This window comes from Cebidichthys violaceus, unplaced genomic scaffold, assembly GCF_023349555.1.
Source record: "Cebidichthys violaceus isolate CVI_PGR_0920_01 unplaced genomic scaffold, fCebVio1.0.p SCAF_9, whole genome shotgun sequence".
Lineage (NCBI taxonomy): Eukaryota > Metazoa > Chordata > Actinopteri > Perciformes > Stichaeidae > Cebidichthys > Cebidichthys violaceus.
In genome coordinates, this window is record NW_027176975.1 from 9,769,706 (window position 1) to 9,791,853 (window position 22,148).

At 40.7% G+C, this 22,148-nt stretch overlaps 1 protein-coding gene and 1 long non-coding RNA gene across 8 annotated transcripts in view; both read right to left on the bottom strand.

Annotated features, from left to right (window-relative positions):
- LOC137867442 (uncharacterized) overlaps window positions 1-9,396 on the bottom strand; it is a 39,546-nt gene extending 30,150 nt beyond the window's left edge. Inside the window, exon 1 of one of the 2 annotated variants that reach the window (XR_011102173.1) lies at window positions 9,275-9,396. This is a non-coding gene — a long non-coding RNA (uncharacterized lncRNA). Of the gene's footprint in view, window positions 1-6,704; window positions 7,045-9,274 lie in introns of those variants that run through there. The other variant, XR_011102174.1, reaches the window with a different exon arrangement.
- A 7,332-nt stretch (window positions 9,397-16,728) lies between these two features.
- mef2cb (myocyte enhancer factor 2cb) overlaps window positions 16,729-22,148 on the bottom strand; it is a 68,436-nt gene continuing 63,016 nt past the window's right edge. For all 6 annotated transcript variants that reach the window (XM_068702858.1, XM_068702862.1, XM_068702861.1 and 3 more), the window contains 4 exons: window positions 20,049-20,221; window positions 18,533-18,662; window positions 17,682-17,817; window positions 16,729-17,360 (listed from right to left, as the gene is read on the bottom strand). In XM_068702858.1, coding sequence (XP_068558959.1) covers window positions 17,018-17,360; window positions 17,682-17,817; window positions 18,533-18,662; window positions 20,049-20,221 — 782 coding nt within the window. In that variant the 3' untranslated portion in view covers window positions 16,729-17,017. The remainder of the gene's footprint in view (window positions 17,361-17,681; window positions 17,818-18,532; window positions 18,663-20,048; window positions 20,222-22,148) is intronic.

Below are 22,148 nucleotides of genomic sequence, written 5' to 3' on the forward strand. Positions count from 1 at the left end.
AACAATCTGGGAGTAGGCCGCAATGAGTAACAAAAAATAAAGCCATGCAACACATGTATTAATAACAAATGGCACCCGTATGACGACTATATTCACATCCTTTGTCTGGCACAGAAATTACCCTGGGCTGATACATATTATGAACCTGCTACTGCACCTGCCATACACAGCACAGAGGCAAAGAGGAAGCACATAAAAACCCCGGGAAAGCTCATATAAAATATGCTGATTGCCCATCCAATGAATATGAAAACACCTTCCATGGCCGCCATGGTTTTGTTACTCAACAAATCACGTGACAACAATGGCTGCAGCACACTGTATGTGTGAGCGTGGAAGGAGGGCACAGCCAAGCGCGCAGCCCCCATTTACTGAGGAGAAGGAAAGGGGACCGTCACCACCCATTTCTACACGCATAGTCAAATCACACGGCTATATTTATATATATGGAAATGGGGCTCTTTGAAATGAATGGCGGGGCCTTTCTTTCTCACCAACATGCAGGAACACGTCTATAAATAATATAAAAGCATACTTCTGGCCACCTCACACACTAGAAGATACAATTCAGCCTCATTTATAGAGACACAGGTAGGGTGGAAATATGCTTTACAGTATCAGGTCAGTTTTAAATTGAGAAATGTTGTCCATGTCATCATCACAAGTAGAGAATATAGTTCATTATTTTTAAGGACTCACAGCAGCAGTGGTTGTCAGTGTTCATAAAAAAGCACTAATGTGAACTATATTGGTGAGATTTACTCAATCTCTAGAGACAGACAGTAAAGAACATGCAAACCGCTGCCAACTAATACTGCATCTCTCCTCCAAGCAGCCCAGGAGTATTGAAAGTAGCTAAGAAGAGAGATGCATGCAAGTGTGATTTGAAGTTGTTTAAACATGTGATGCTGCTCTCTCCTGGCAACAGTACATTTCAGCATTGCGTTTCCTATTGACTATGTGGACTAAGGTCCTTTTTGATTTGATGCCTTTAAGCATCATGGACTTACAGGTCAGTTTTGTGCAGTGATGAATTAAGCCAGATATTTAGTCTATATTGTGTATCTAAAAAACATACAGTATCTTATAAACATGGGCTTAGATATAAATACAAAAGAGTTGTTGTGTCAATTTCTTGCTTGACTGAAGAACTCAAAAATTAGCCTGTTCTAAGAAAAATTAGGTAGAAAAAACTACAGGTTTTATGAAAGAAGCATACTGTGAATTCTGAGAAAAAAACATAGCGAATGGCATGAAGTGGAAGTTTTTTTCCTAGTCTGGGTTGTCATTTAGTGTGGCCTCCAGACTTGAAAACAGTGTTCTCTTTCATAAAGCTAGACGACTATTTCAATCGTCTTAACCAAGGACAATAAAACGTGTTTTATTCATCGCTTCTCAACCCAAATTGTGTTCTCAAATTTTCTTTCGAGTAAACGACCTGGTATTGTATGCCGTCTTTGACAGGGGTCGGGAACAAGAGACAATAGTTTTGTCTGACGGTGTGAGAAAGTCGGCAAAAGACTTTTTTTTAGCAAAGGCAGTGTTGAATTCAGCCACTGTGGCTCTGTTTAACGCTGCACTGAATAATACATAAAAGCCAGCGTCACAGATTTCAGAACATACGCTAAACTTGAACTATATGACTTAATATATTTTAAACCGGAAAATGTAAAGACATACACACCTTTATACGGAGGTTTTGATCAACGTGGATGAATATGAATTCTCCAATTGTCAAAACATGTCATTAAAACCACCAGCCATGTTTTAAACACGTGGTCTACACCGGAAACAGCCTATCATCTGCGATGCAACAATAATGTGCATAACAGCCACCTCACGTTGTGTGGGGTTGGGGAAAAAAACATTTATTTATGAAAAAAAATATTGCAAGTAAGCCATAAGTGCAGAATTAAACCGTTAATTAAAGAATACATCAATTATATTACTGTGTATTTTTGTTATATCTGAGACCTGCCATATGACCCATTGACATATCATAATAAGTACGATTTATCCTTAAAGCACTGGTCTACCAATATTGCACTTATGTGTTTTCCCCCCCACAATTGTGTATTTCTAGAAATTGCATATGCTTCTGACAATTTTTCTTCCAGAAAGCTTCATATCGCAAATCCATCCATGGCCAAGTTCAAATACAAACAATGCACATAAACGTCACCTATTGAAATGCCCCAGACTTCTTTATGAAACATTATCTGCGCTATTACTAATTATCAGGAGAAGTACAACAACGGGATCCGAGCGCTGAAATGGAGCCATGCAGGATTCCTACTTGCAGTACATCCCTTTCAAATTCATACACCCGCATAGTTTTAGGATAATGACCCAACGTCCTCATTATCAGTACAATTGGCGAGACATTACGCATTCAAGACCGTTACTACTCCAACTTTAGGAGCGCCGCGTCTGCTGGGGCTGGGAAACGTCGCCTCTTTCTTTGGGGATGCAGATGAGTCTGGTGCACTTGACGTCTTTTCATGACCCCTGTCGGCCCCCATCCCCCCTCCCAGCCCCTCCAGGCCCTCACGGCGCTGTCTGTCATATTGGGCCTGGGCATGGCATTGCCACTTGCCCCACCGAGCGTGGGAATGGGATCGTCCAGTCGTTCACATCTCCTGCACTGCGGTTAACGGAATCAATTAAGCAGGCCCGACCCCCCCACACACATTTCCCCAATCCCCTCACTCCTCCCCCCCTCCTCTCCCCTCTCTACTGCCACCTCCCTCCTTCTCCTAAACCCAGTCCCCCACATCTCTCCCTCTCCATTTTTGTCAGTTCAGTATACGTCCTAATTATTACTGTTTGGGATGCCAGCGCCGTTTCCTGGCCGGACTTGATCATGCTGAAATAAGAAGCACACGTGGGTTGCTACAGAAGCCATAAATGTCACTCTTTCATTCACACGAAATGCTCAAGATGAGCCTATAAATTGAAAATTCATTCAAATAAAAATAACATTTAAAATCATACCTTATAGATCACATAGGCTATATATTTAACATGCAATATCAGGCCTGAAAGGAAGTTGTGTGTGCGTGCGTGTGTGTGTGCGAGAGAGAGAGAGAGAGAGAGAGAGAGAGAGAGAGAGAGAGAGAGAGGGAGAGAGAGAGAGAGAGAGAGATAGTGTGTGTGTGTGTGTGTGTGTGTGTGTGTGTGTGTGTGTGTGTGTGTGTGTGCGTGCGTGCGTGCGTGCGTGCGTGCGTGTGTGTGTGCGTGTGCGTGTGCGTGTGTGTACATGTTTAAATCTGGATAGGTGAGCGCAGAGCAATGGTACATTATGCTCTCTGAAAAAAGTTAATCATCAAATTAAAGAAAATGCTAAAACAAAGCTGTCCATACTGTTGAACATATCAAATTAATAAACGTATATTTACATTGTGGGGGAAAAGGCAAACATAATCTCAAGATGAATGTCATTTATGAATAACATCTGGTCCATGGGAAAATTCAATAATATGTCATGAGTCCTCACAAGTCCTCGACGAGTCTGGAAGTAGTTTTTACTTTCGGTTATCTAGCTTTATGACGAGCAGAACACTCATACAGCTAGATAACCAAAGATAACAACCCACTTCCCAATCTTCAGCAATAATCCACATGTACATTTCCTCTTCTGGTCTCCAAGTTTCCAGCTCTCCGAACTCAAATTTGTTAAGCAAAAGTAATCAGTGTCCGTTTTTCAAGTCACATTGTGTATTATATTCCTTATATTCCCCTTTTTCCATTGAGGGCCACTATTGCGCAGCCCGAAGTGTCATACACCCGGCGTAAAAAGAGAGCAATTCTTCGAAAAAATGATATATAATCCCAATGTTAATGTCATATTCGCTTGACATTACCCAATATTACTGAGTTGAAGAAGGCCTTGAAAATCGTGGGTAAAGTGCAGTCATCCTTGCACATGGGCCCTAATTTGCAATGCAAATAGCTCCAATCCCACAAAAGGCTCTTTCGCCTCTATTAAGTCGTTGTGGCAGCAGCAATAGATATCCTGTGAGGCCGGCGGAGAAGAAACACGGTAGAGATGGGGGGAAATCCGTTTTCCTGTGGAAAGTGCAATAACGGCACAGGGAATTACGACGCAAATGTTTCGGATTATGAAGACTGGAGGTTGTTTTTTGACCAAAGATTGTTAAATTGTCCGTTCACATCCAGCATCTACTTAAGGAGAGATAAAGCCGATGACTCTGAGCCAAAGGGTCCGTTCTGCGGGCTGCATGGTCGGTCGGTCTGAAAAGAGTGGGGGAATAAGGGCCATCCCCAAACGATAGGGGGGCTGGGGGTGGCCAAAATATGGACCAACCCCGGTGAGGTCAAAGGCCTCGGACCACGACAATGTAACTACGGTGATGTCATGAAAAAATCGCCAATGCACCCTGCTATCTATGCACAATCTCCATCCATTACAGTGAGCGCGCTGGAATAAGTCCGCCTTGCACCGAGCAGTCTGCACGCACTCTCACTCACACGGGGATGAAAATGGATGGAAGGGAAACCATATGTTTTTTACACAGAACGAGAGCAATTCAACCGCTGTTAATGGAAGATACGATCAGATGTGTTATCTACTACACAATAAAAATGAAACAACTCTATTAGAGCATCCCGGAGCTTCCTGAGCGCCAGCGTCTTCTGTCTCTTGCCCAGGCTGCCTTTTCTATTCGCAATAACACGCTACTCGCTCGCTCATTGCGTTCCTTCTCATACAAGAGATACCACTGTAAAAGTTAAATTGCTCTCACGTACTCGGTTTTGCGTCGAATTCCTTACTAACCCCGTGTGTTTTTTTGTCATCGTCGCATCCGTATGGGTAGACTACAATGGTATTCAGGTAGCCTGGCGATGTCGCCTCACGCGAATTAAAGCCGAAGCGCTTCACCCTGTACGAGTGTGAGTGAACTCGCTCACTTTTCCACAGAAATGAAAGCAGTTAACCGATAGCTTAGCACAAATGGGTTAATATATAGCATCTTTGCAAGTGGGTCAACAATAACAAGCAGTGTAACATGTGATGGATCATGCGCAGGAGCATGCAACTGCGGGATAGCGAGTCCGGTTATGGTACCTTGTGCACAACTTTGATTCTGTTTGGACCATAAAACACTTCCAATTCAGGAAAGAAAGTTAGCCTCTGACAGTAATCGACTCAATTAGTGTGTGCCTGCATGTGTGAGAGAGCTTGTGTGTGTGTGTGTGTGTGTGTGTGTGTGTGTGTGTGTGTGTGTGTGTGTGTGTGTGTGTGTGTGTGTGTGGTGTGTGTGTGTGGGTGTGTCTGCGCGCGCCCGTGTGACAGGAGAATTGAACTATCAGGTGGTGATAAATTAACACCGTATTATTTGTCAATGGTATCACCAACTTATTTTTTTCTCTGCAGGGGTCCCATTCACTTGCTACAATTTTTAGATCTGGCTCTCAAGTTTACTCGTCGATGGGAGGGGCAAATCAGAGGTGTTTTAATGAGCAAACATGAGTCACAAGGCCTGTGCATTTCAATAAGGGATCTCTTACTATAAACAGCACTGTGTCCCTCAAATGTTCAGCCACAGCTATTGTTATTATTTCTTTGTCTCACTCATCCCTTTCTAATTCACATATTCCAACTGCAACATGTGACACAATAGTTAGTCCAAATGTCACTTGCACTATGGAAAATATTCCAAATTCACAAATTTACGCATACACTGTTCAGCTCTTTTTTTTTCCAATTGTGCCAATTTTTACACATCCACAATCAGTATGTCCCCCTGATGTGGAGCTGGTGAATACTAAACTGTAAGGCCAACTTGATATCGTTAAGATCAACAGTATAAAGCACACCTCATTAGGGTAAATGAGGCTTCAGAATAGGCCTCCCACACAGAGGCCATGGTTTAATCACAGAACATCATTTTTGAAACTTACAACCTGCTGATCCTCTAGAAATTATAATGAGCTGTATTTCCATGAGGGTTAGTGTTACAGTGCTGAGAAGCCAAAAAAACACCAGAAGGGCGCGATTCTATGCGTATTATTAGCTATATTATTTGAACAAACCAGGCTTTCGTGCGTAATAACGCATGGATGAACAGTACAATGGACGGTGTGTATTCAATACATTATGTGGCCGTATTCATGCAATGTGAACCGAACTTTCTTTTGTTTAAGCGCATTTCATCTCGTTTCCGGAAGAAAACAAATGCTGACGTTTTTCTGAACGTAAATGAATCTGTCCATTTGTATCATTTTTAATCTCAAACTCATCGCTCCCGAAAACACATTAATGATACAAAAAATAAAAACAGATGTTCTTATTATATATACTGTGTCTATATATATATATATATATATATATATATATATATATATATATATATATATATATATATATATATACCTGAGCCTGAAGCTGACTTTCATAAGTTACTGGTCAGTTGGAGTATACAGTTGCTTCTAAAAGGTACCAAAAAGTCTAATCAGTGCCTCCTCATTCCAAAGTGTGAGGGAACACTCACAGTCACAAACTTCACATGTCCTTCTAAATACGTAGACTCTCACCATGAATCGTCGGTCATAATCAACTTTTAATATAACAAATACACTTATCAATAACCTTATATTCAACTTTTGCGCACACGGGAAACCTTTACGCAGACGATTGCCAATACGCACCCTATTAAAACAGGCACAAAAGTTGCACTTACTTCCTCGAGGTGAGTCAAATCACTGCAATCGATCAGAAAGCGTCCCAAGCAGGGGAAGAACAGCGGCGTTCAGTTGGCTCCGTGTGTATCATGATGTGGTATGTTCCCCACAAATATCCCAGCCGTAATATTTGGTGGGGGGGCATCACTTTAAAATTGCCGTTAACACTCAGTTGCCTGCATTAGTCGTGCTTCGGCTGCTCTGTGCAAAGCATGAGCATATCCCAAGCACATGATAGACGAAGAGAAGGAGGGGGAGGGGGGGATGGGGAGAGGGAGAGAGATGTAGGGAGAGAGACAACTTTCCCATAACGTCTACAAGCACCAAATAGAAAAGTGCATGCACAGTTGAGCTCTCAGAGTGTGCAAGTTTTTTCCCCCCTGTTGGTGGTGGGGTGGGATGAGGAGGGAGGAGGTGATGATGATGAGGAGGAGGAGGAGGAGGAGAAGGGAAGGGGGGGGGGGGGGGGGGGGGTGTAAAGTCCATCCTTCTGTGTGAGGAGAGGACGTGCTCTGAAATTCAAACAAGTTCCCTCGGTTCTTTTGTTGCACGCACGAACTGAGGCAGCATTGTTCGCGGTCTGGCGTGGACCTCTCCCTCCTTTTCCCTGACCAGGTTACGAAGTGAGCCTCGCAGTTGGGTGGTAATGAATTTGCTGCAGGCGCTTCGCTAACACGCTTTGACAAACGGAACGCATTTACCGGTTTTCAGACAGAGGGGAAATGATTTGCTACATGCAATTCCCAAACTAAGTATAGAATGGGGTCTATAATAAAAAGAAAAGGGAAAACACCGCGCTTTAAACTTCTTAAAATTGTTTTGATTGGATCTGTGTGTACAGTATAAGTTATGAATTTAACCTTGCTCCCAGTGGCCTAATAAGAAGTAATCTCATAAGACTCAAGACACAAGCGCGCGTGTCCCATCCCAAAGTGGACACACACACACACACACACACACACACACACACACACACACACACACACACACACACACACACACACACACACACACACACACACGCACATAGCCTTGGGAGAGAAGGGAAAAGAAAGATAAGAGAAATATTTCACACAAAAAAAAGTTGAATGAGGTGACCTGTCAGATGCCTACCATCCTCTGTCTTCCGCTAATTATCTTGCTGATGACATACTTTTATTTGTTTTGTGAATATATGTTATAATGCTTGACTTTTTTTTGCAAAACGTGTAGGAGCGCTTTACAAGAATATCACATATCTCTGTCTATGGCGCAAAAGCTTTGGGCTACACATGATCTGTTATTTTCCCCGGTCACAATTTTTTTGATGTTTTTTTCTGTTATTTTTCAGAATGTCTCAGATTAAAAATGACAATATCAGGTAATCATCATGTGACTGAAAGGACAGCAGACTGGGAACGCAAAGCATCCTCTCCCCCCCCCCCCCCCCCCCCCCCCTCCCTTTGCCTAATTGCAGGCGTAACCATTAGATTCAGCCGGATTCACGTTTTAGTTTAACAACGAGGGCACGTTCAATGACGTAGACAAGCATATCAGCTACGTGCAGCCATATTTAAATACATCAAGGCAATTAGCGCATCAAAATATGCAAATCCCGCTTACTACATAGTCCGCCTGGCCGCAGTCGGAGTAATTTCCCCCCAGTCAGTTCTTGGGTTTTTGTTTGCTGTTTTAAAAGCCAACATAGCCTTGTTTGTTTTTCCAAGAGGCTTCGTTAATGTGAACGGGACAGACGGGAGAGACGAAGAGAAGGGAAACCGTGGTTCCTGCGTGGAAAACCGCCCATGCGTAATGAGACGACCCGCTCCGCCATTCTCAATACTCCGACGCCGTTGGCTCTGGTGTGCGTATTATTTTTAATATTGATGATTATTCAGTTGGTAGATTTGCATTGCACACGTATCGGTCAGTGTTTATGTTACATGCGTTTGTTTTTAGATCGATGTAAAGCCCTTGTTTATCCGGCTATAGCGATGCAATTTAGATTCTAAAATGTCAGACTTCATATTCAAATTGTAGGCTAATGAGACGTTGGCTGCAGTGACACGATGTCAGCGGCATTGTGGTCTTCTAAAGTTATTATTTAATCTGAATGATGCAATTCGAAAGGCTTTGAATACTCATATGCAGCATGCATGCATGAACAAAGAGCTATCTGGTGGGCAAACAATAGAGGAGATCCAGAGGTAATACCGAGGAGGTGATACTTTAAGATGGAAACGGCTGGCTCATAATAGGAGAATGACACGGGCTGTGCGAAAACGAATAACCAAAAAGTCTCCTGCCCAGTTTGTAAGAAATCCAGTGACGCAGCGCTGACATTTAGGAGACAATTGCTCAGGCTGTCTCCTCGGTGTCCGTGCACGCGCACAGTGCCAGGGACGAGCGTGCGCATGCAAGTGCACTGCGCTTAGAGAAATATTTCTACTATTATGACATAATATGAAATAGAAGACAGACATTTATATAAGTGTCTCTATCTGTATTGTTTCTCCGTTTGAGTCGCACTTACTGCGTGTGTGTGATCTCCACAGAGAAAGCTTGTCCTAAATCAAACGTTACAACTTACCTCCAATTAAAAAAATCCAACTGTCCGGCTGCTGTAACTCGGTGCTTGGATACGTGCGACGTTTCTTTCAAGTTGGTGGGACGTTTTGCGAACTTAATGGCATCAGCCAAAGGGGATGCAGTCCCGATAGGCTACTCCCCTCGTCATTGAACCTTGCTCTTAAACTGCTCGTGGCTCAACACCAGTGGTCGAGCTGGCTCACGTAAAGATATTCAAAGCCACTGGAGTCCATTACAACCTATATTGGGCTCCTCACTCTACGAAGTCCTATTGACTCTTACTTGTTGTGAAATATTAGAATATTACTTGAATCGCCATGTTGTATCACTCACGTTTTTTTATCACCAGAAAGGACACACACACACCATGCGTTTACCTTCAACATGCAAATAACTAAGCTCATTAAGTGTTAAGAGTGTGTAGTGTTTCACACTTTTTTAAAAATAAAATTAAATTATAATTTGACCAATAAGATACAGATACATTTATTTTAATGAGTTTATAGAAATGGATCGGAAACGTGGGTATGAGGTGGTTGTTAATTCAACTAATCTAAGCCAACCTCTAATTCTTTCGATTGGTGGGTGTCATCTTTTCATTCAAAAAAAAAAAAAGTCCACTTCGATAACACCATTCACTTCTTTCTGGGAAAGAAGTGAGTCAACATTAGCATGGGAAGTCGCACGAGGTCTTTACTCACCTTTATTTTTTTAATACCACTATATTTCTCTTGACCATAGACAGGTCCAAAGTCTGTAATGGGAGTTAGAGAGGAGAGCAGTGCGCTGTTCAGTGGTCCTCATTTGAATCATGAATAGGAGAGACACAATTTATGGACACCGGGTATTCTCCGTGTTCCTGTGGATTAAACGACTTGGCAGCATTTAATAGCCCATAACGGCGTTTTGTGACAGTGCATCCACCAGGCCGCGTGTTCGAGTCAAAGAAAAAACAACAGGCTTGTAAATTCCAAACAAATAAGTTAAAACAGGGGACAAACAAATGAGACAGATTTTCGTATTTCAATTTTATATTAAAATGCTCTCATATGGAGATGTAATGTGAGCCAATAATTTGGCAAATATTTCAATTAAAACGAGGCAAGCCAAATAAGTGTGTGTGCTCATTTCTCTCCAGAAATCACCTGTGAGACAAAAAAAATGATATATTAAAATACATGTTTTTTTTCATCTGTGGCCAGACATCAGCGTTATGATGCATTCTTATGCAGTTTGTAACAGAAGCATGCGAGCCTGGAAACACTGTTTTGAAATTGCTGGATAAAAAACCTCCAAGTTAAAGAACCCATGCTGTTTTTTCAATAGCTTACCTGTAGTTTTAAAGGTTTGAAGTGCCTCGTGTTCCGTCCAGTGTTTCGCTTTTAGGGGACAAACACACGTCTATAGCTCATAATGGGTATTATATGTATATGTGTATGTGTATTGCTATTATTACTATTTACTATCATTTATTATTATTGTTGTTATTATTATTATTATTATTATTATTATTATTATTATTATTATCATTTTACATGTTTTCATCTTCTTTTCAAAATCGAATCTTAAACAATAACGTGTAGATTTCAACGGTCAGGGAGGAATATATATCTTACACTTACTCTCACCAGAAAAACATTCGTTCGTGAAGCAGTTCGTGGAGAGCACACAGGCTTATGTCTGTTCGATTTACAACAAGGAGATGAGGATGAGGAGGGTGAGAGTTGGGGGGGGTTCGTCGACAAGACGATGAAATGGTGACATCTAGTGGTGATTCTGGAGAATGTTGATGATGAAAATGTGGCCAGCCTGGACGCACACTGAAGTAGGTATATAAGCTACATGTACACCAGCTGGCACCGCTACCCCACCCAAATGCAGGTATAATTACATACACAGTGCATGCACGTGCACATTCTTTAAATACAGTTGCCTTTTTTGTTGAAAGCCTAAATTGCCACAGCCCAGTCAGATAATATGTCACACCTCACTGGTGTCTACAGATCCTGCAAACGGCACTAAACTGGACCTATTCATGCTGTTACAGTTTAGGTTTCTGCAGAGTTAAAACATTATTCAGGCGTTAGTTAATATAAACATGCTGTCATGATTTATTTGTAATGGTATTAGATTAAACCTGAAATGTGCATGTTCCTTTCATATTCTTTGGCCTTATTCTTGTTTTTTATTTGCCTTGCATCTGTGGCGTTTAACAAGAGTTTGATCACATTGAAGCAAACAGTTCAAACGGTGACGAGTTTTGCATCAGCCTGACCTTTTGAGAAACTGTGAGAACTGTTGTCACAATCGGTTATTTCTGACAGATAATAAATTATATGGTGCCTCCACTGACTTTATCAACCTTCTTCACCACAGGCTTCTGGAATTACCCCTTCAGATTCACTAGCAGCTTAATGTAATAAAGCAGTGGAAGGACTTATTGGACTGCGGCCTAATTCAAACCTGCGAATAACTCGCAAGACAGTTTATAATTCATATACTGCAGGAACATTGTCGTATGTGTAAATATATTGCAGTAATAGAGCACGTACAATATACCGTTACTCTAATGTTATACAAACCACCAATTGAGTTAAATCATAGTATCATTTTTAATTAAATTGTTTCTCGGTTGCAGCCTGCAGTAGACTGTGAAAGGATTTCACTGGCGTTAGAATTTCGTTATCTTCGATTTTCGGCACACTTGTACTGAAAAAGGAACGTATTTATGTTTGTAGTTACATTACATGTGGAATTTAAGAAAGAAAGAAAAGATCAAATAATGTTTCATCTGCTTCTTTGATGCAAGATTGTGACACACTCTTTCATTTTTTTATTTGATTTTTTTATTTTCATTAATTTTTCTCACTGATTTTGCGTGATGAAAATCTATATAATCATATCTATAATAAATATATATATACATGGTACCATAAGCATGTTTTACAATTACAATTAGAAACATCGAAAGTGTTTACATTTACTTCATCGTAAGCCAGGTAGTCTGCAGTAAACGTATCAAACCCACACTTTTCTATTGAAATGATTTGATGTCATTGAGACTGATTCATTTAAGGAGAACACAGGGCTGCCCGAGTTTATTAAATATGTGTCGGAATGATTTAAAAGATTAACGTATCGTCACTTCAAGCTCGGGTTGTCTTCTGAGGAGTCAGCCTAACAAGATAAATATTTGATATGAACTGCATCTTATAATGGCGTGAGCCTGTTCTTTCAAACAGTAGTATCCAAGAAGCTAACGAAAAACAAAACAATATAAAAATGATAGATAGTATACTAGCTATAGAAAAATAAGTTGCTACAGGGATAGGCTACATTGTGAAAACAGAAAAAGTGCGAAAAGCTCACTAACGAATTTGATTAGAAGTTTTAATATTTTTGCTTGATTGTTTCTTAACTCGCTATAAATTATAAAGAAAAATAAACACTTGATTTGTAGGTACATAAAAAATATCAAAATGCGAGCCATGCAGAAAAGAAAGCGTCAAACCCCCAGCTGGGATCAAATGTATCTAATTTTAATAATCAGTATTTGCGTCTTGACACCGTCGTTTCATCACACCATCATCTCTTAATAAATACGTATCTGCTCTTACTAAGTATTGTATTTTCAGAAGCCAAAAATGCATCATCCACTATCATTATTATTTAATACGCAGTTCTTAACAGCTCCACTGCAGGTTATGTGCGTCAGACAGTCGCAAAAAAGAAAAGGAAATGATGGATTTAACTGAACTTCTTCCTCTTATTCTTCTCTTTCCCCTTCCCCTTCCCCTTTCCTTCTCCCTCTTCTTTTGGAATGTAAGATAGTCCTGAGTAGGGCTAGATCATTTGAATGTTTTCACATCTCTTTGATAAGCAGATCACTGTTTGCATTGTTTCTGTATGTATTTCCCTGTGACTATTAGGTCCATTTGTATTGTCTACAGCATAATGTATCACTGAGAGATAATGATGCAACTGTACTGTTAAGTGAGATAAACCTTGGCTTTAAATGTCAAATAAATGTCTTCAGTATAAATACTTGTGTCAGAAAGCCATATTTTTTAAATGGAAATGGAAAGAAGCAAATATGAAGATGAGGCCGTTGTCATTATTTCAATGTCATACAATGTCTTGACTTAAAGGGAAGGTGGTACATGGCATCATGCCCTGATTTTCATTCATTGAATATTTTCATGTTGAGGTTTTTTTTTCTGCACAATTTGAAAGTATAACCATCGTTTGGAGATGCATGCAGAAAAAAAGTCAAACACAATGAAATCACACCAAGTCACATCAGGATAACTAAGAAAGCCAGTAACTTTACTGAAATCTCTGCAAAATACAAATAGCCTTCTCCTCCATCAGAAGAGACTTTTATTTCATCCCCATACGTTTTCACTACATAAAGCTGAATCAAGTGCCTTGAGTTACAGAGATGTGGATTTAATTTAATACCATCTTAGTCTCAAGTGGCGACAAAGGCCAGCTTATGCCGCTGAAAGCCGCTCTTGCGTTCCAGAAAACATTAGTTCCAAACCTCCACCATTTTCAGGTTTATACAAGCTACATTTGATACTACAGACTGACTTTTTAAGCATTTTAACATATTACTCTTTTGAAAAAAATGTCCTTTTCAGCCTTTGAATACAACTTAAATAAACCACAAACACGGTGGAGCAACAAAGAATCCCATGTGAATGTAGGGACCTTAAGCAATGGTATTACATGGTTATTACACATGGCTGTACAGGTGTATGTCTCCTTTTTTCACTGCAAGTGACTTCTCAAAACATCAGTTGAGGTACTGTTTAGGTCAATTTTACGGTACCAACATTTAGTCCATTATAATAATGACAAAGAACAACTGATCAACAGGTGATGATAAAGAATGCCTTCAAATTTAACAAACACAAAAAAAGATATAAAGACAAGTTTTCGTTGTTGTCTTTGTTAAAATTATTGTCAAAACTACAGCACTGTAATCAACCGTCAGGACATGTTGGCATTATTTCAATCAGTGAGCAAGTAGCATGATAATTAGTTTGTGGTAGACTTTGATCAAGTGGACAGCAAGCATGCATTTCATATGATCAGGCCTGAATGGTTTTGCGAATTCAGAGCAAATAACAAATTGTAAATACAAAATATGTTTTTGAATATAACCTTTTCAATGCACAGGGAGACAAATGAGCAACAAAACAGATAAATTGCTGTGGTTGGTATTGACATCTAAAGCTACATTTGATTGACTGAAATTGAAATGTGAAACCAATTGTACATTTGAGCAAATTCTTTTATTGTCTTGTTTCAATGCTTGCAAAAACCATAAATGAATGTGAAAATAAAGTTGAGTTTACAACACAGAAATGCCACTGGCTTTGGTTTCTCCACACTTTTGCTGCCTGAAACATCATGTTTATTTTTTTTCTCAACCTTTTTGTATTGAATTAAAAAAAAGAGAGAAGAACACCATTATAGAGGCTCTGCCCCTGTTTGACTACACAGACTGTATACAGTAACAACATAGTGAACCTGCATGAAATATGCACATAGAAATATTATAACACTTAAGTGACAGCAGATACAGGAGTGGGAGGCAGAGAGAGATATGTGGCTAGTTTCATTGTTTAAAAAAGAGTAAATCAAAACAGCTATTTATTTAAAATAAACAATTGTGCTTCTTTCATACCAGCATGATCAATTTGTCCTTGTGTATCTGAGGCTGAACTGTCATGTGACATGTGGTAAATGATGTGGAACCCTGTTCTGAAGAGTGGAACATGAGGAGTCAGAGGACGACACCGAATCAAATTAGGTTTGCAAATGATCGGGGGTAATTAATCACAATGCACTCACAGAATTACATTATATAAATATGATTCAAAAGAAAAATTGTATTGATTGGGTCAGGGCTTGTGCAACATCTGGAACACAAGCCAAGATTGTGGTGAAGATTTGAAATTGAACTGAACATCGCTATTGTCAATAACATGTTTTACGAGATTGACATTATGAAATTGGATAATTAAGGCTAAGAATGAAATATCTGATGCATTCAAATGCTTCTAGACATGGATGGAGGGTCAGTCATATTTCCTCATCAGCATGACAATCATGTACCATCAGGTGTCAACTTTTATTTCCGTGTCATCCCCACCTCCAGTCTCATGACATTTTCCACTAACAGGTTGTGTTTTAGCATTCAGGCCTGTCTTTTCCTCCGTCACACAAACCCTGGCAATGCTTTCCAGCTGGTTTTGAAGGTTAGACTAAATACACGCCTGAACAGCACTGTTCAGGGCTCAAATTAAACAAACCAGACAACATGTGCAACTGCACATAGAAACTCCACTAAGAAACCAACAAAAATCATTAGTATATATATTTATATATTAGAAAGCTATACACAAGCATGTTAATTTCACAGATTTTTTTTTAAAGAATCTTAATATTACCATTATTATATATAATTAGAAATACACGTTTAAAAACAAACCTCTACAAAGATAAAACAGTTCAGCAAAGCATTGGATCTCAGTCTGTCTTTAATGGCTTAGGGCAGCGGCGCCCTGTCAATTCCCCTCTGGGCGAACTATCCGTCTCTTATTAGCAAAGCTATCAAAAAACACATTCTGGCTTATAGAAACTACAAAAAGCCACAAAAATGCTTTGCATTGTATTCCTTTCATATGAAAATATAAGCAAGTGTATCGTACAATTGTTTTTTATTTTTCCTTTTTTTGTTTATTAATACTGAATATTAATACTAGATCCAGAGTTTTCTTGATTACACTAACGCAGCTCTTAGATCAAAGGCTGGTCCTCGCTCAGCTCCGTTCGTTAAGGGGAGCACTAAGATCATCAAAGGTTCCACACGTCTAGCATTGGGTCTGCCTGTTTACCTGTACAATTCTTCAAATGTTGCATAATAGCTTTTCATTTAGTGAGTAAATAAATCTTGTAATGTCTGGCAACTTTTGACCCCTGCCCTTCCCCCCTCGACCCTCTATTTACATAAATACGTTGAACCTGCAACATGACATCATCTAATGTTAACACACATTTTTTTCAAGGGAGAGAACTGCAGAGAAGGTATATAGCAATGAAACCGACACTGTACACATGTATTGTTTGTCCAACTCAAGTGCTAAGGTGTTTTCCATTGGACACACTCACTCTCATGTTAATGTTTTTTTTTTTTCTTTTTTTGTCTCTAGTCACTGATATATATCGCTGAGGCAAAGTGTAAGTACGTTTTATGAAACAGAGTACCTGACTATTTTTTTTTGTTTATTTGTTGATATGCATATATGTACACATACACACACGTGTAAATATATATGCATACGTGATTCTTTTTATCCACACACAATACAATTTATGCATAGTTCCCCAACAGAAATACCCCCAGATGCCATCCCAACCCACACCCACCCTCCCAAACCCCCATTACAACACCCCACTGGTTTATATAATGTCAATATGTATAGCACACACACTCAGCAAAAATAAAATAAAAAAGGAAAAGAAATTACAAACATATTTTAGAAAAGGGCTGTCCCTTTTATTTCCTTCAGCGTTAACGAGATAAAAGGAGAGAGGCCATGGGGTTGGGTGGTTGAGTGACTCGTGATATCAGGTGAGAGGAGGAAGAGGATCTGACTTGGGGGGCATCGTAACGCTGCGTTGTCGGGGGCTCAGGGTAACTCGGGGTACTGCCGGGGAGAGGACAGAGCTATCATGTCGCCCATCCTTCTGACAGGCGCACCCGTTTGATGGAGGGGCTCTCGCGCTCGTCCAGGGTGGGCCGGGCAAGTCCCAGAGGTGAGTGGAACTCATTCCTGTGCTCATCACGGTCGCTGCCCTCATGGGAGCTGCTACAACTGCTCAGGCTATCAACAGGGGAGCGCCCCGAGTCCTGGCGGGACGAGGGGTTCTGGGGAGGTGGTACCCCACCGTAGCCCCCCGTGCTGCTGGTGCGATCTCTAGGAGGAGAAACAGGTTCGGACTTGATGTGCAGGCTTTGAGCAGAGGGCAGGGAGAGATTTGAACCCTGACATAAGTGAGAGCTAGAGCAATTTCTGTAGGAAGGAAAGGAAACGCAAAGGGGTTACAGAGTTACAGAGCAAGAAACAAAGTGATTTTAAAGGCAGTCTGTCACAACCAAACATGCATGCATACACACACACACACACACACACACACACACACACACACACACACACACACACACTCATATTCAAGAAAACAAGGAGTTGTGATATTTATGTTGGACCTTGCGAGTGAAAGTTGAAAACAGTGAAGGACTCTCGGCGTATCAAAAAATAATCTCTTGTGATTTATGTGTTACATCATGCATTTCACAACAGCACAACACCTCAAATTAAGTTCAATGCACTCACCCTAGCTGGCCGAGGGCTGAATGCTGCATGTTCTGAAGGTGTTGCTGTTGCCACCCGCTCATTGAGCCAAGGTGAAGGGAGCTGCCGCTGTTGAAGCCAGACAGGGAGGACAAGTCTGCACTATTCAGGGAATACTCTGAAAGGAAGGAAAGAAAGGAAGAGCAGGAGGAGGATTATGGGTTGTTCAAAGAAGTCAAAGTACAGTTGCTAAGAGAGGGCAGCTCTGATAAATGCTGCTGTGATGTTACATGAATGAGTTTTGTGTTTGTTGGTGTGACAATAGCACCCTCTGCAGTTGGACCAATGCATAATATTTACATTTGGGAAGTATGTGCAGGTTGGTTTCAAAAAGAAACACATATACCTGAAATGGGTCAAATCATTTTTACACAACTTCTAAAACAAAACGTGTTTAGTCGGGTTGTTTGGGTATAGTACAGGGGAACTTAAACTATATTAGACTACATTCATTTAATGTATAATAGATAGATATATAGATGTATACTTTATTTATCCCCAGGGGGAAATTTGTTTGTAGCAGCAGCAAACAAAGTTACACAGTAAAATTAAAATATTAAGTACGGAAAATGCACAATATATACAATACACCAAAGTAACAGAGCAGAACCTATCAAATTAAATTTAAAGAAAGTAAAGTAATAAACAAATGCAAAGTACAATAAAATAAAATGGTATTGAATTAACTAAGTAGAAAAACTAAACTAAACAGTAGTGCAAAAGATCACCAACAACAGTGTAGCGATGTTATAGTCATTTGAAGGAAGATTTGGCCAGAGGTATAAAGATATATATATATATATATATATATATAAAGATCACACAGTACATACCGGTACCATAAGAAGTAGAGATGGCAGATGGGTAACCGCCCATGCCCTGTCCTGGAAGAGTGGGGGTTGCTACTGATACCACTGGGGTGGCCAATGACTGAGCAGACTGAGAGTTGTTTATTCTCTGGTTCTGTGACAGAGGAAAGGAAGACACAGAGAGCAAGAGAGATGAGAAGAGGCTTGAGAACATGAAGCCAACTCACAGACAAAAACAAACAAAAAAATGCAATAAACCAAGAAACTTTTTTTCTTTAATTTTCTTTAATTTCTTTCTTTCACTCAACAGATGCTGAGAGAATGAATGTGATGCCAACTTCTGGGGAAATTAATCACTTGACATGCGGCACAGCTGAACCCTGCCAACCCTATCATTTACCACCCTTTCCGAGGGCCCACTGTCGCTATAGTAACACCATCGGTCTCCAAGGCAACGCAGGGTAGCGACGGCAAGGGAGAGACACTTTACTGTAGCAGAGGGGCAGAAAATAATGGAGGTTTGATGCGAAATGAAAGAGAACTCTTTTGTTGCCCTTCATTTCTGAATACTGAATAATAAAAGTTGTGAGCTATATGTGTGTGACGTAATACTCTGGATGCAGGTGAAAAGATAAAAGGAAGGAAGGGAGGACTGGAGACAAAACGGCCAAGGCAGAAAAGAGGCCAGGCTGCTTTTACTCTGACGCACCACTGGATGGCACTATGTGTCCTCACAAAATGTCAAAAGAGGTGACATTGGAGCCTTCAGCAGAGTCAGCAACAATAAAGGTTAAAGTTACTCTGGAGTCGAGACGGCTTTTCCCAAAAAAACGCTGTATTTTGATGTAATAATGTCAGTAGTGAAGGATAAAACTGAATGCAAATCCAGACTTCAGACTGAGGTGACTGCAACGCTCTCAGTTCTACAAGGCACATTATGCTCCCAAGAACTATCTTAACCAGTTTCTTATTAGAAAAGCTTTCAAGTTTCAGATTTCTAAATCTGAGTGGCAGTCTGACTTACCAATAGCAGATCAACATCCTCAGACTGACGGCGTTAAAAGGGGAGGGTAATAAATTAAAATTAGTGAGTGCGAGTGAGAAAATGGAAGCGGTGGCTAAGTGTGGATCTAGGGATGGAGCAGCTGTAGGATTGAGCCAACTGACACAGAACTAAAGTGAAACTAAAAGGATTCTAAGAACTAGTACACCTTATTAGAAAGAGAGGAGACATATTAGGGCCGAATGTATAAGCGTCCACTTACGTATACAGACACAGCAGAGGAAATATATCTGACAGTATATCAGACTTGGGCCAAAGTCAATTTTTTAAAGAAGCTGCCAAAGAACATGGAAAAACAAAAGTCCAAGCGTATCTCAAACATGATCTCATCAACCCAAGTCTGATATGAAGAGATGAAAGCAACAGAGGGGACATGAAAGGAAATCAACAATAGCAAACACACCCAAAATACCCCCCCCCAATAGATAGGGAGACATACAGTGGGGAAATGGAAAGAGGGATGGAAAGATTACTCACGATGGAGGGCATGTTGTTCTTGGCGCCAGGGGGGATGAGCACACGTAGGTCAGGTTTGCGGTTGTTCATGCCTAAATTCATGGGCGGGGGAGACTTAGCCTGCATGTTCTTGTTCATGCCACCTGGAGAAACCAGCAGACCTGGTGAGTTGCGATGGTTCCCATATCCATTTCCTGAGAGAGCAAAGAAAGGTGGGGAAGAAACATTTAATATTCTTGAATGGCATTTGAACCAAAGACACAGCTCTATGTTATCAAACCTGCTTCTGAAGTATAATGAATCTTGGAAAGCCTGCTGTTCATGACAGTGTAGCCTAATGAAGAACTACAGGAATCCATTTTCACCTTGAGCTCCTTTTCACTGTTTCGGTCTCATCTCTACTTCCTGTGGTACACATTTTATTAGCTCACCATTCTGAACAGACTTGTAAATGATGTTTTATGAAAGTGGTGCACACTGGCAAGGCAGATAGTCAAACAAGCGTACTAGTTTTCGCTTTGATGATCACCACTGTTTGCTTGGCAGTCAAACAATGAAGGCACCCACTTGAGAGGACCTCACCCTCCACCTCTGTCACTGTCAATTAAGGCAACATGTGTCCTGCAACAGCCAGTGAATCGTGTAAAAACATCTAATTACGGGTAGCAAGACCACAGAGGGATGGGACCCATCATTTGGCCATCAGAGCTAAACACATGTGTGGTTCTTCCAGACAAAGACCCTGCCTTGGGGTTTTCACCGGATCAGTCCCCTAAATACGGAGGACCAAGTACAGCACCCATTTCCTCCTCAAAAACCGGTGGGGCGAAATCCCAGCCGATCATAAAAAAAAACTGAGAGTGGAGCATTCTTGCAAGCAACATAGTCTTTGTTTCTAACCCAATCCCACAGGCTGTTTTTCCCCTTACTTTTCCTTCCTTCTTCCAAGGGGTAGAACACAGGGCACTGTGTGGACGTTCCCACTTGAAAGACGGGCAGGAATTATACGTTAGACATAAATGAATTTTCTAATCATATACTCCAGGGGAAAATGAGTCGCAGATGTCTTCCTGGGCAATTTCCCTCGCTGATCTTTGTTTAATTTGAGAGCGAGGTTTTTGTTGTTTGGAAATGAAAAGTCTCAAAAGCTCAATTTGAACAATCTGAAGAGTAAACGACCGCTAGCGGTGAGAGAAAATGAGAAAAACAGTGTGTGTGACTGCTGGAGTGTGTATGTGTTTGTGCCTCTGCTGGCATGTGTGATATGTGAGCATGTACAAGTCGATGTTAACAACCTAGACTTTGTGTGTTATTGTATGTTACAACTTTGAATGTGCAAGATTCTACATAAGTAACATTTGTCTGTCACACAGAGAGTACATAAGCACAGTACGACTTGAGACTCTATGAGACATGATGTATGACTTCTTATGCACGAGCCATGCATATGGATGCACGTGTGTGTTTTGTATTGGACCCTCTTAGTTCCAGTGTCAATTTCACATTAGCGAAGAGGCAGCTGCCTCTTCAGTTTTCCTGCTCTCTCATTCTCATGGCTGGCCCTTTGTGAGACTGAGTGGGTGCATGTGGAGATAGATGAATGAGACCTCACACACACACACACACACACACACACACACACACGCACGCGCACACACACGCACACACACACACACACACACACACACACACACACACACACACACACACACACACACACACACACACACACACTTTAGTAAATAACCCAGCAGGAAGTACATCAGTGTTTCTGTACAGATGAATTAAAAAAAGAGACTGAGCTTTAGAGAGACATTAATACACACTTTGGTCAAGATGACACGGACTTCATCTTGGTGACAGTTAATCAGACATCTGTGTATTGCCGCCCTGTGGAGATGGCTGCAGTCCAATCAATTATCTGCTAGATGGCTATGATCATGAGTGGCAGAGGCCAGTCCTTAAGCACTTTGAAAGTAAAATCATTGGCTAATTAAGCTAATGAAGCAAGAACTGTGACTCAAATCATTCTATTCTGTAGCTTGATCACCCTGCTTTTAGGACAGTTGAATTCAATACGGACACATTGGCTCAACTATAATATCAGCTGAAGACACGACA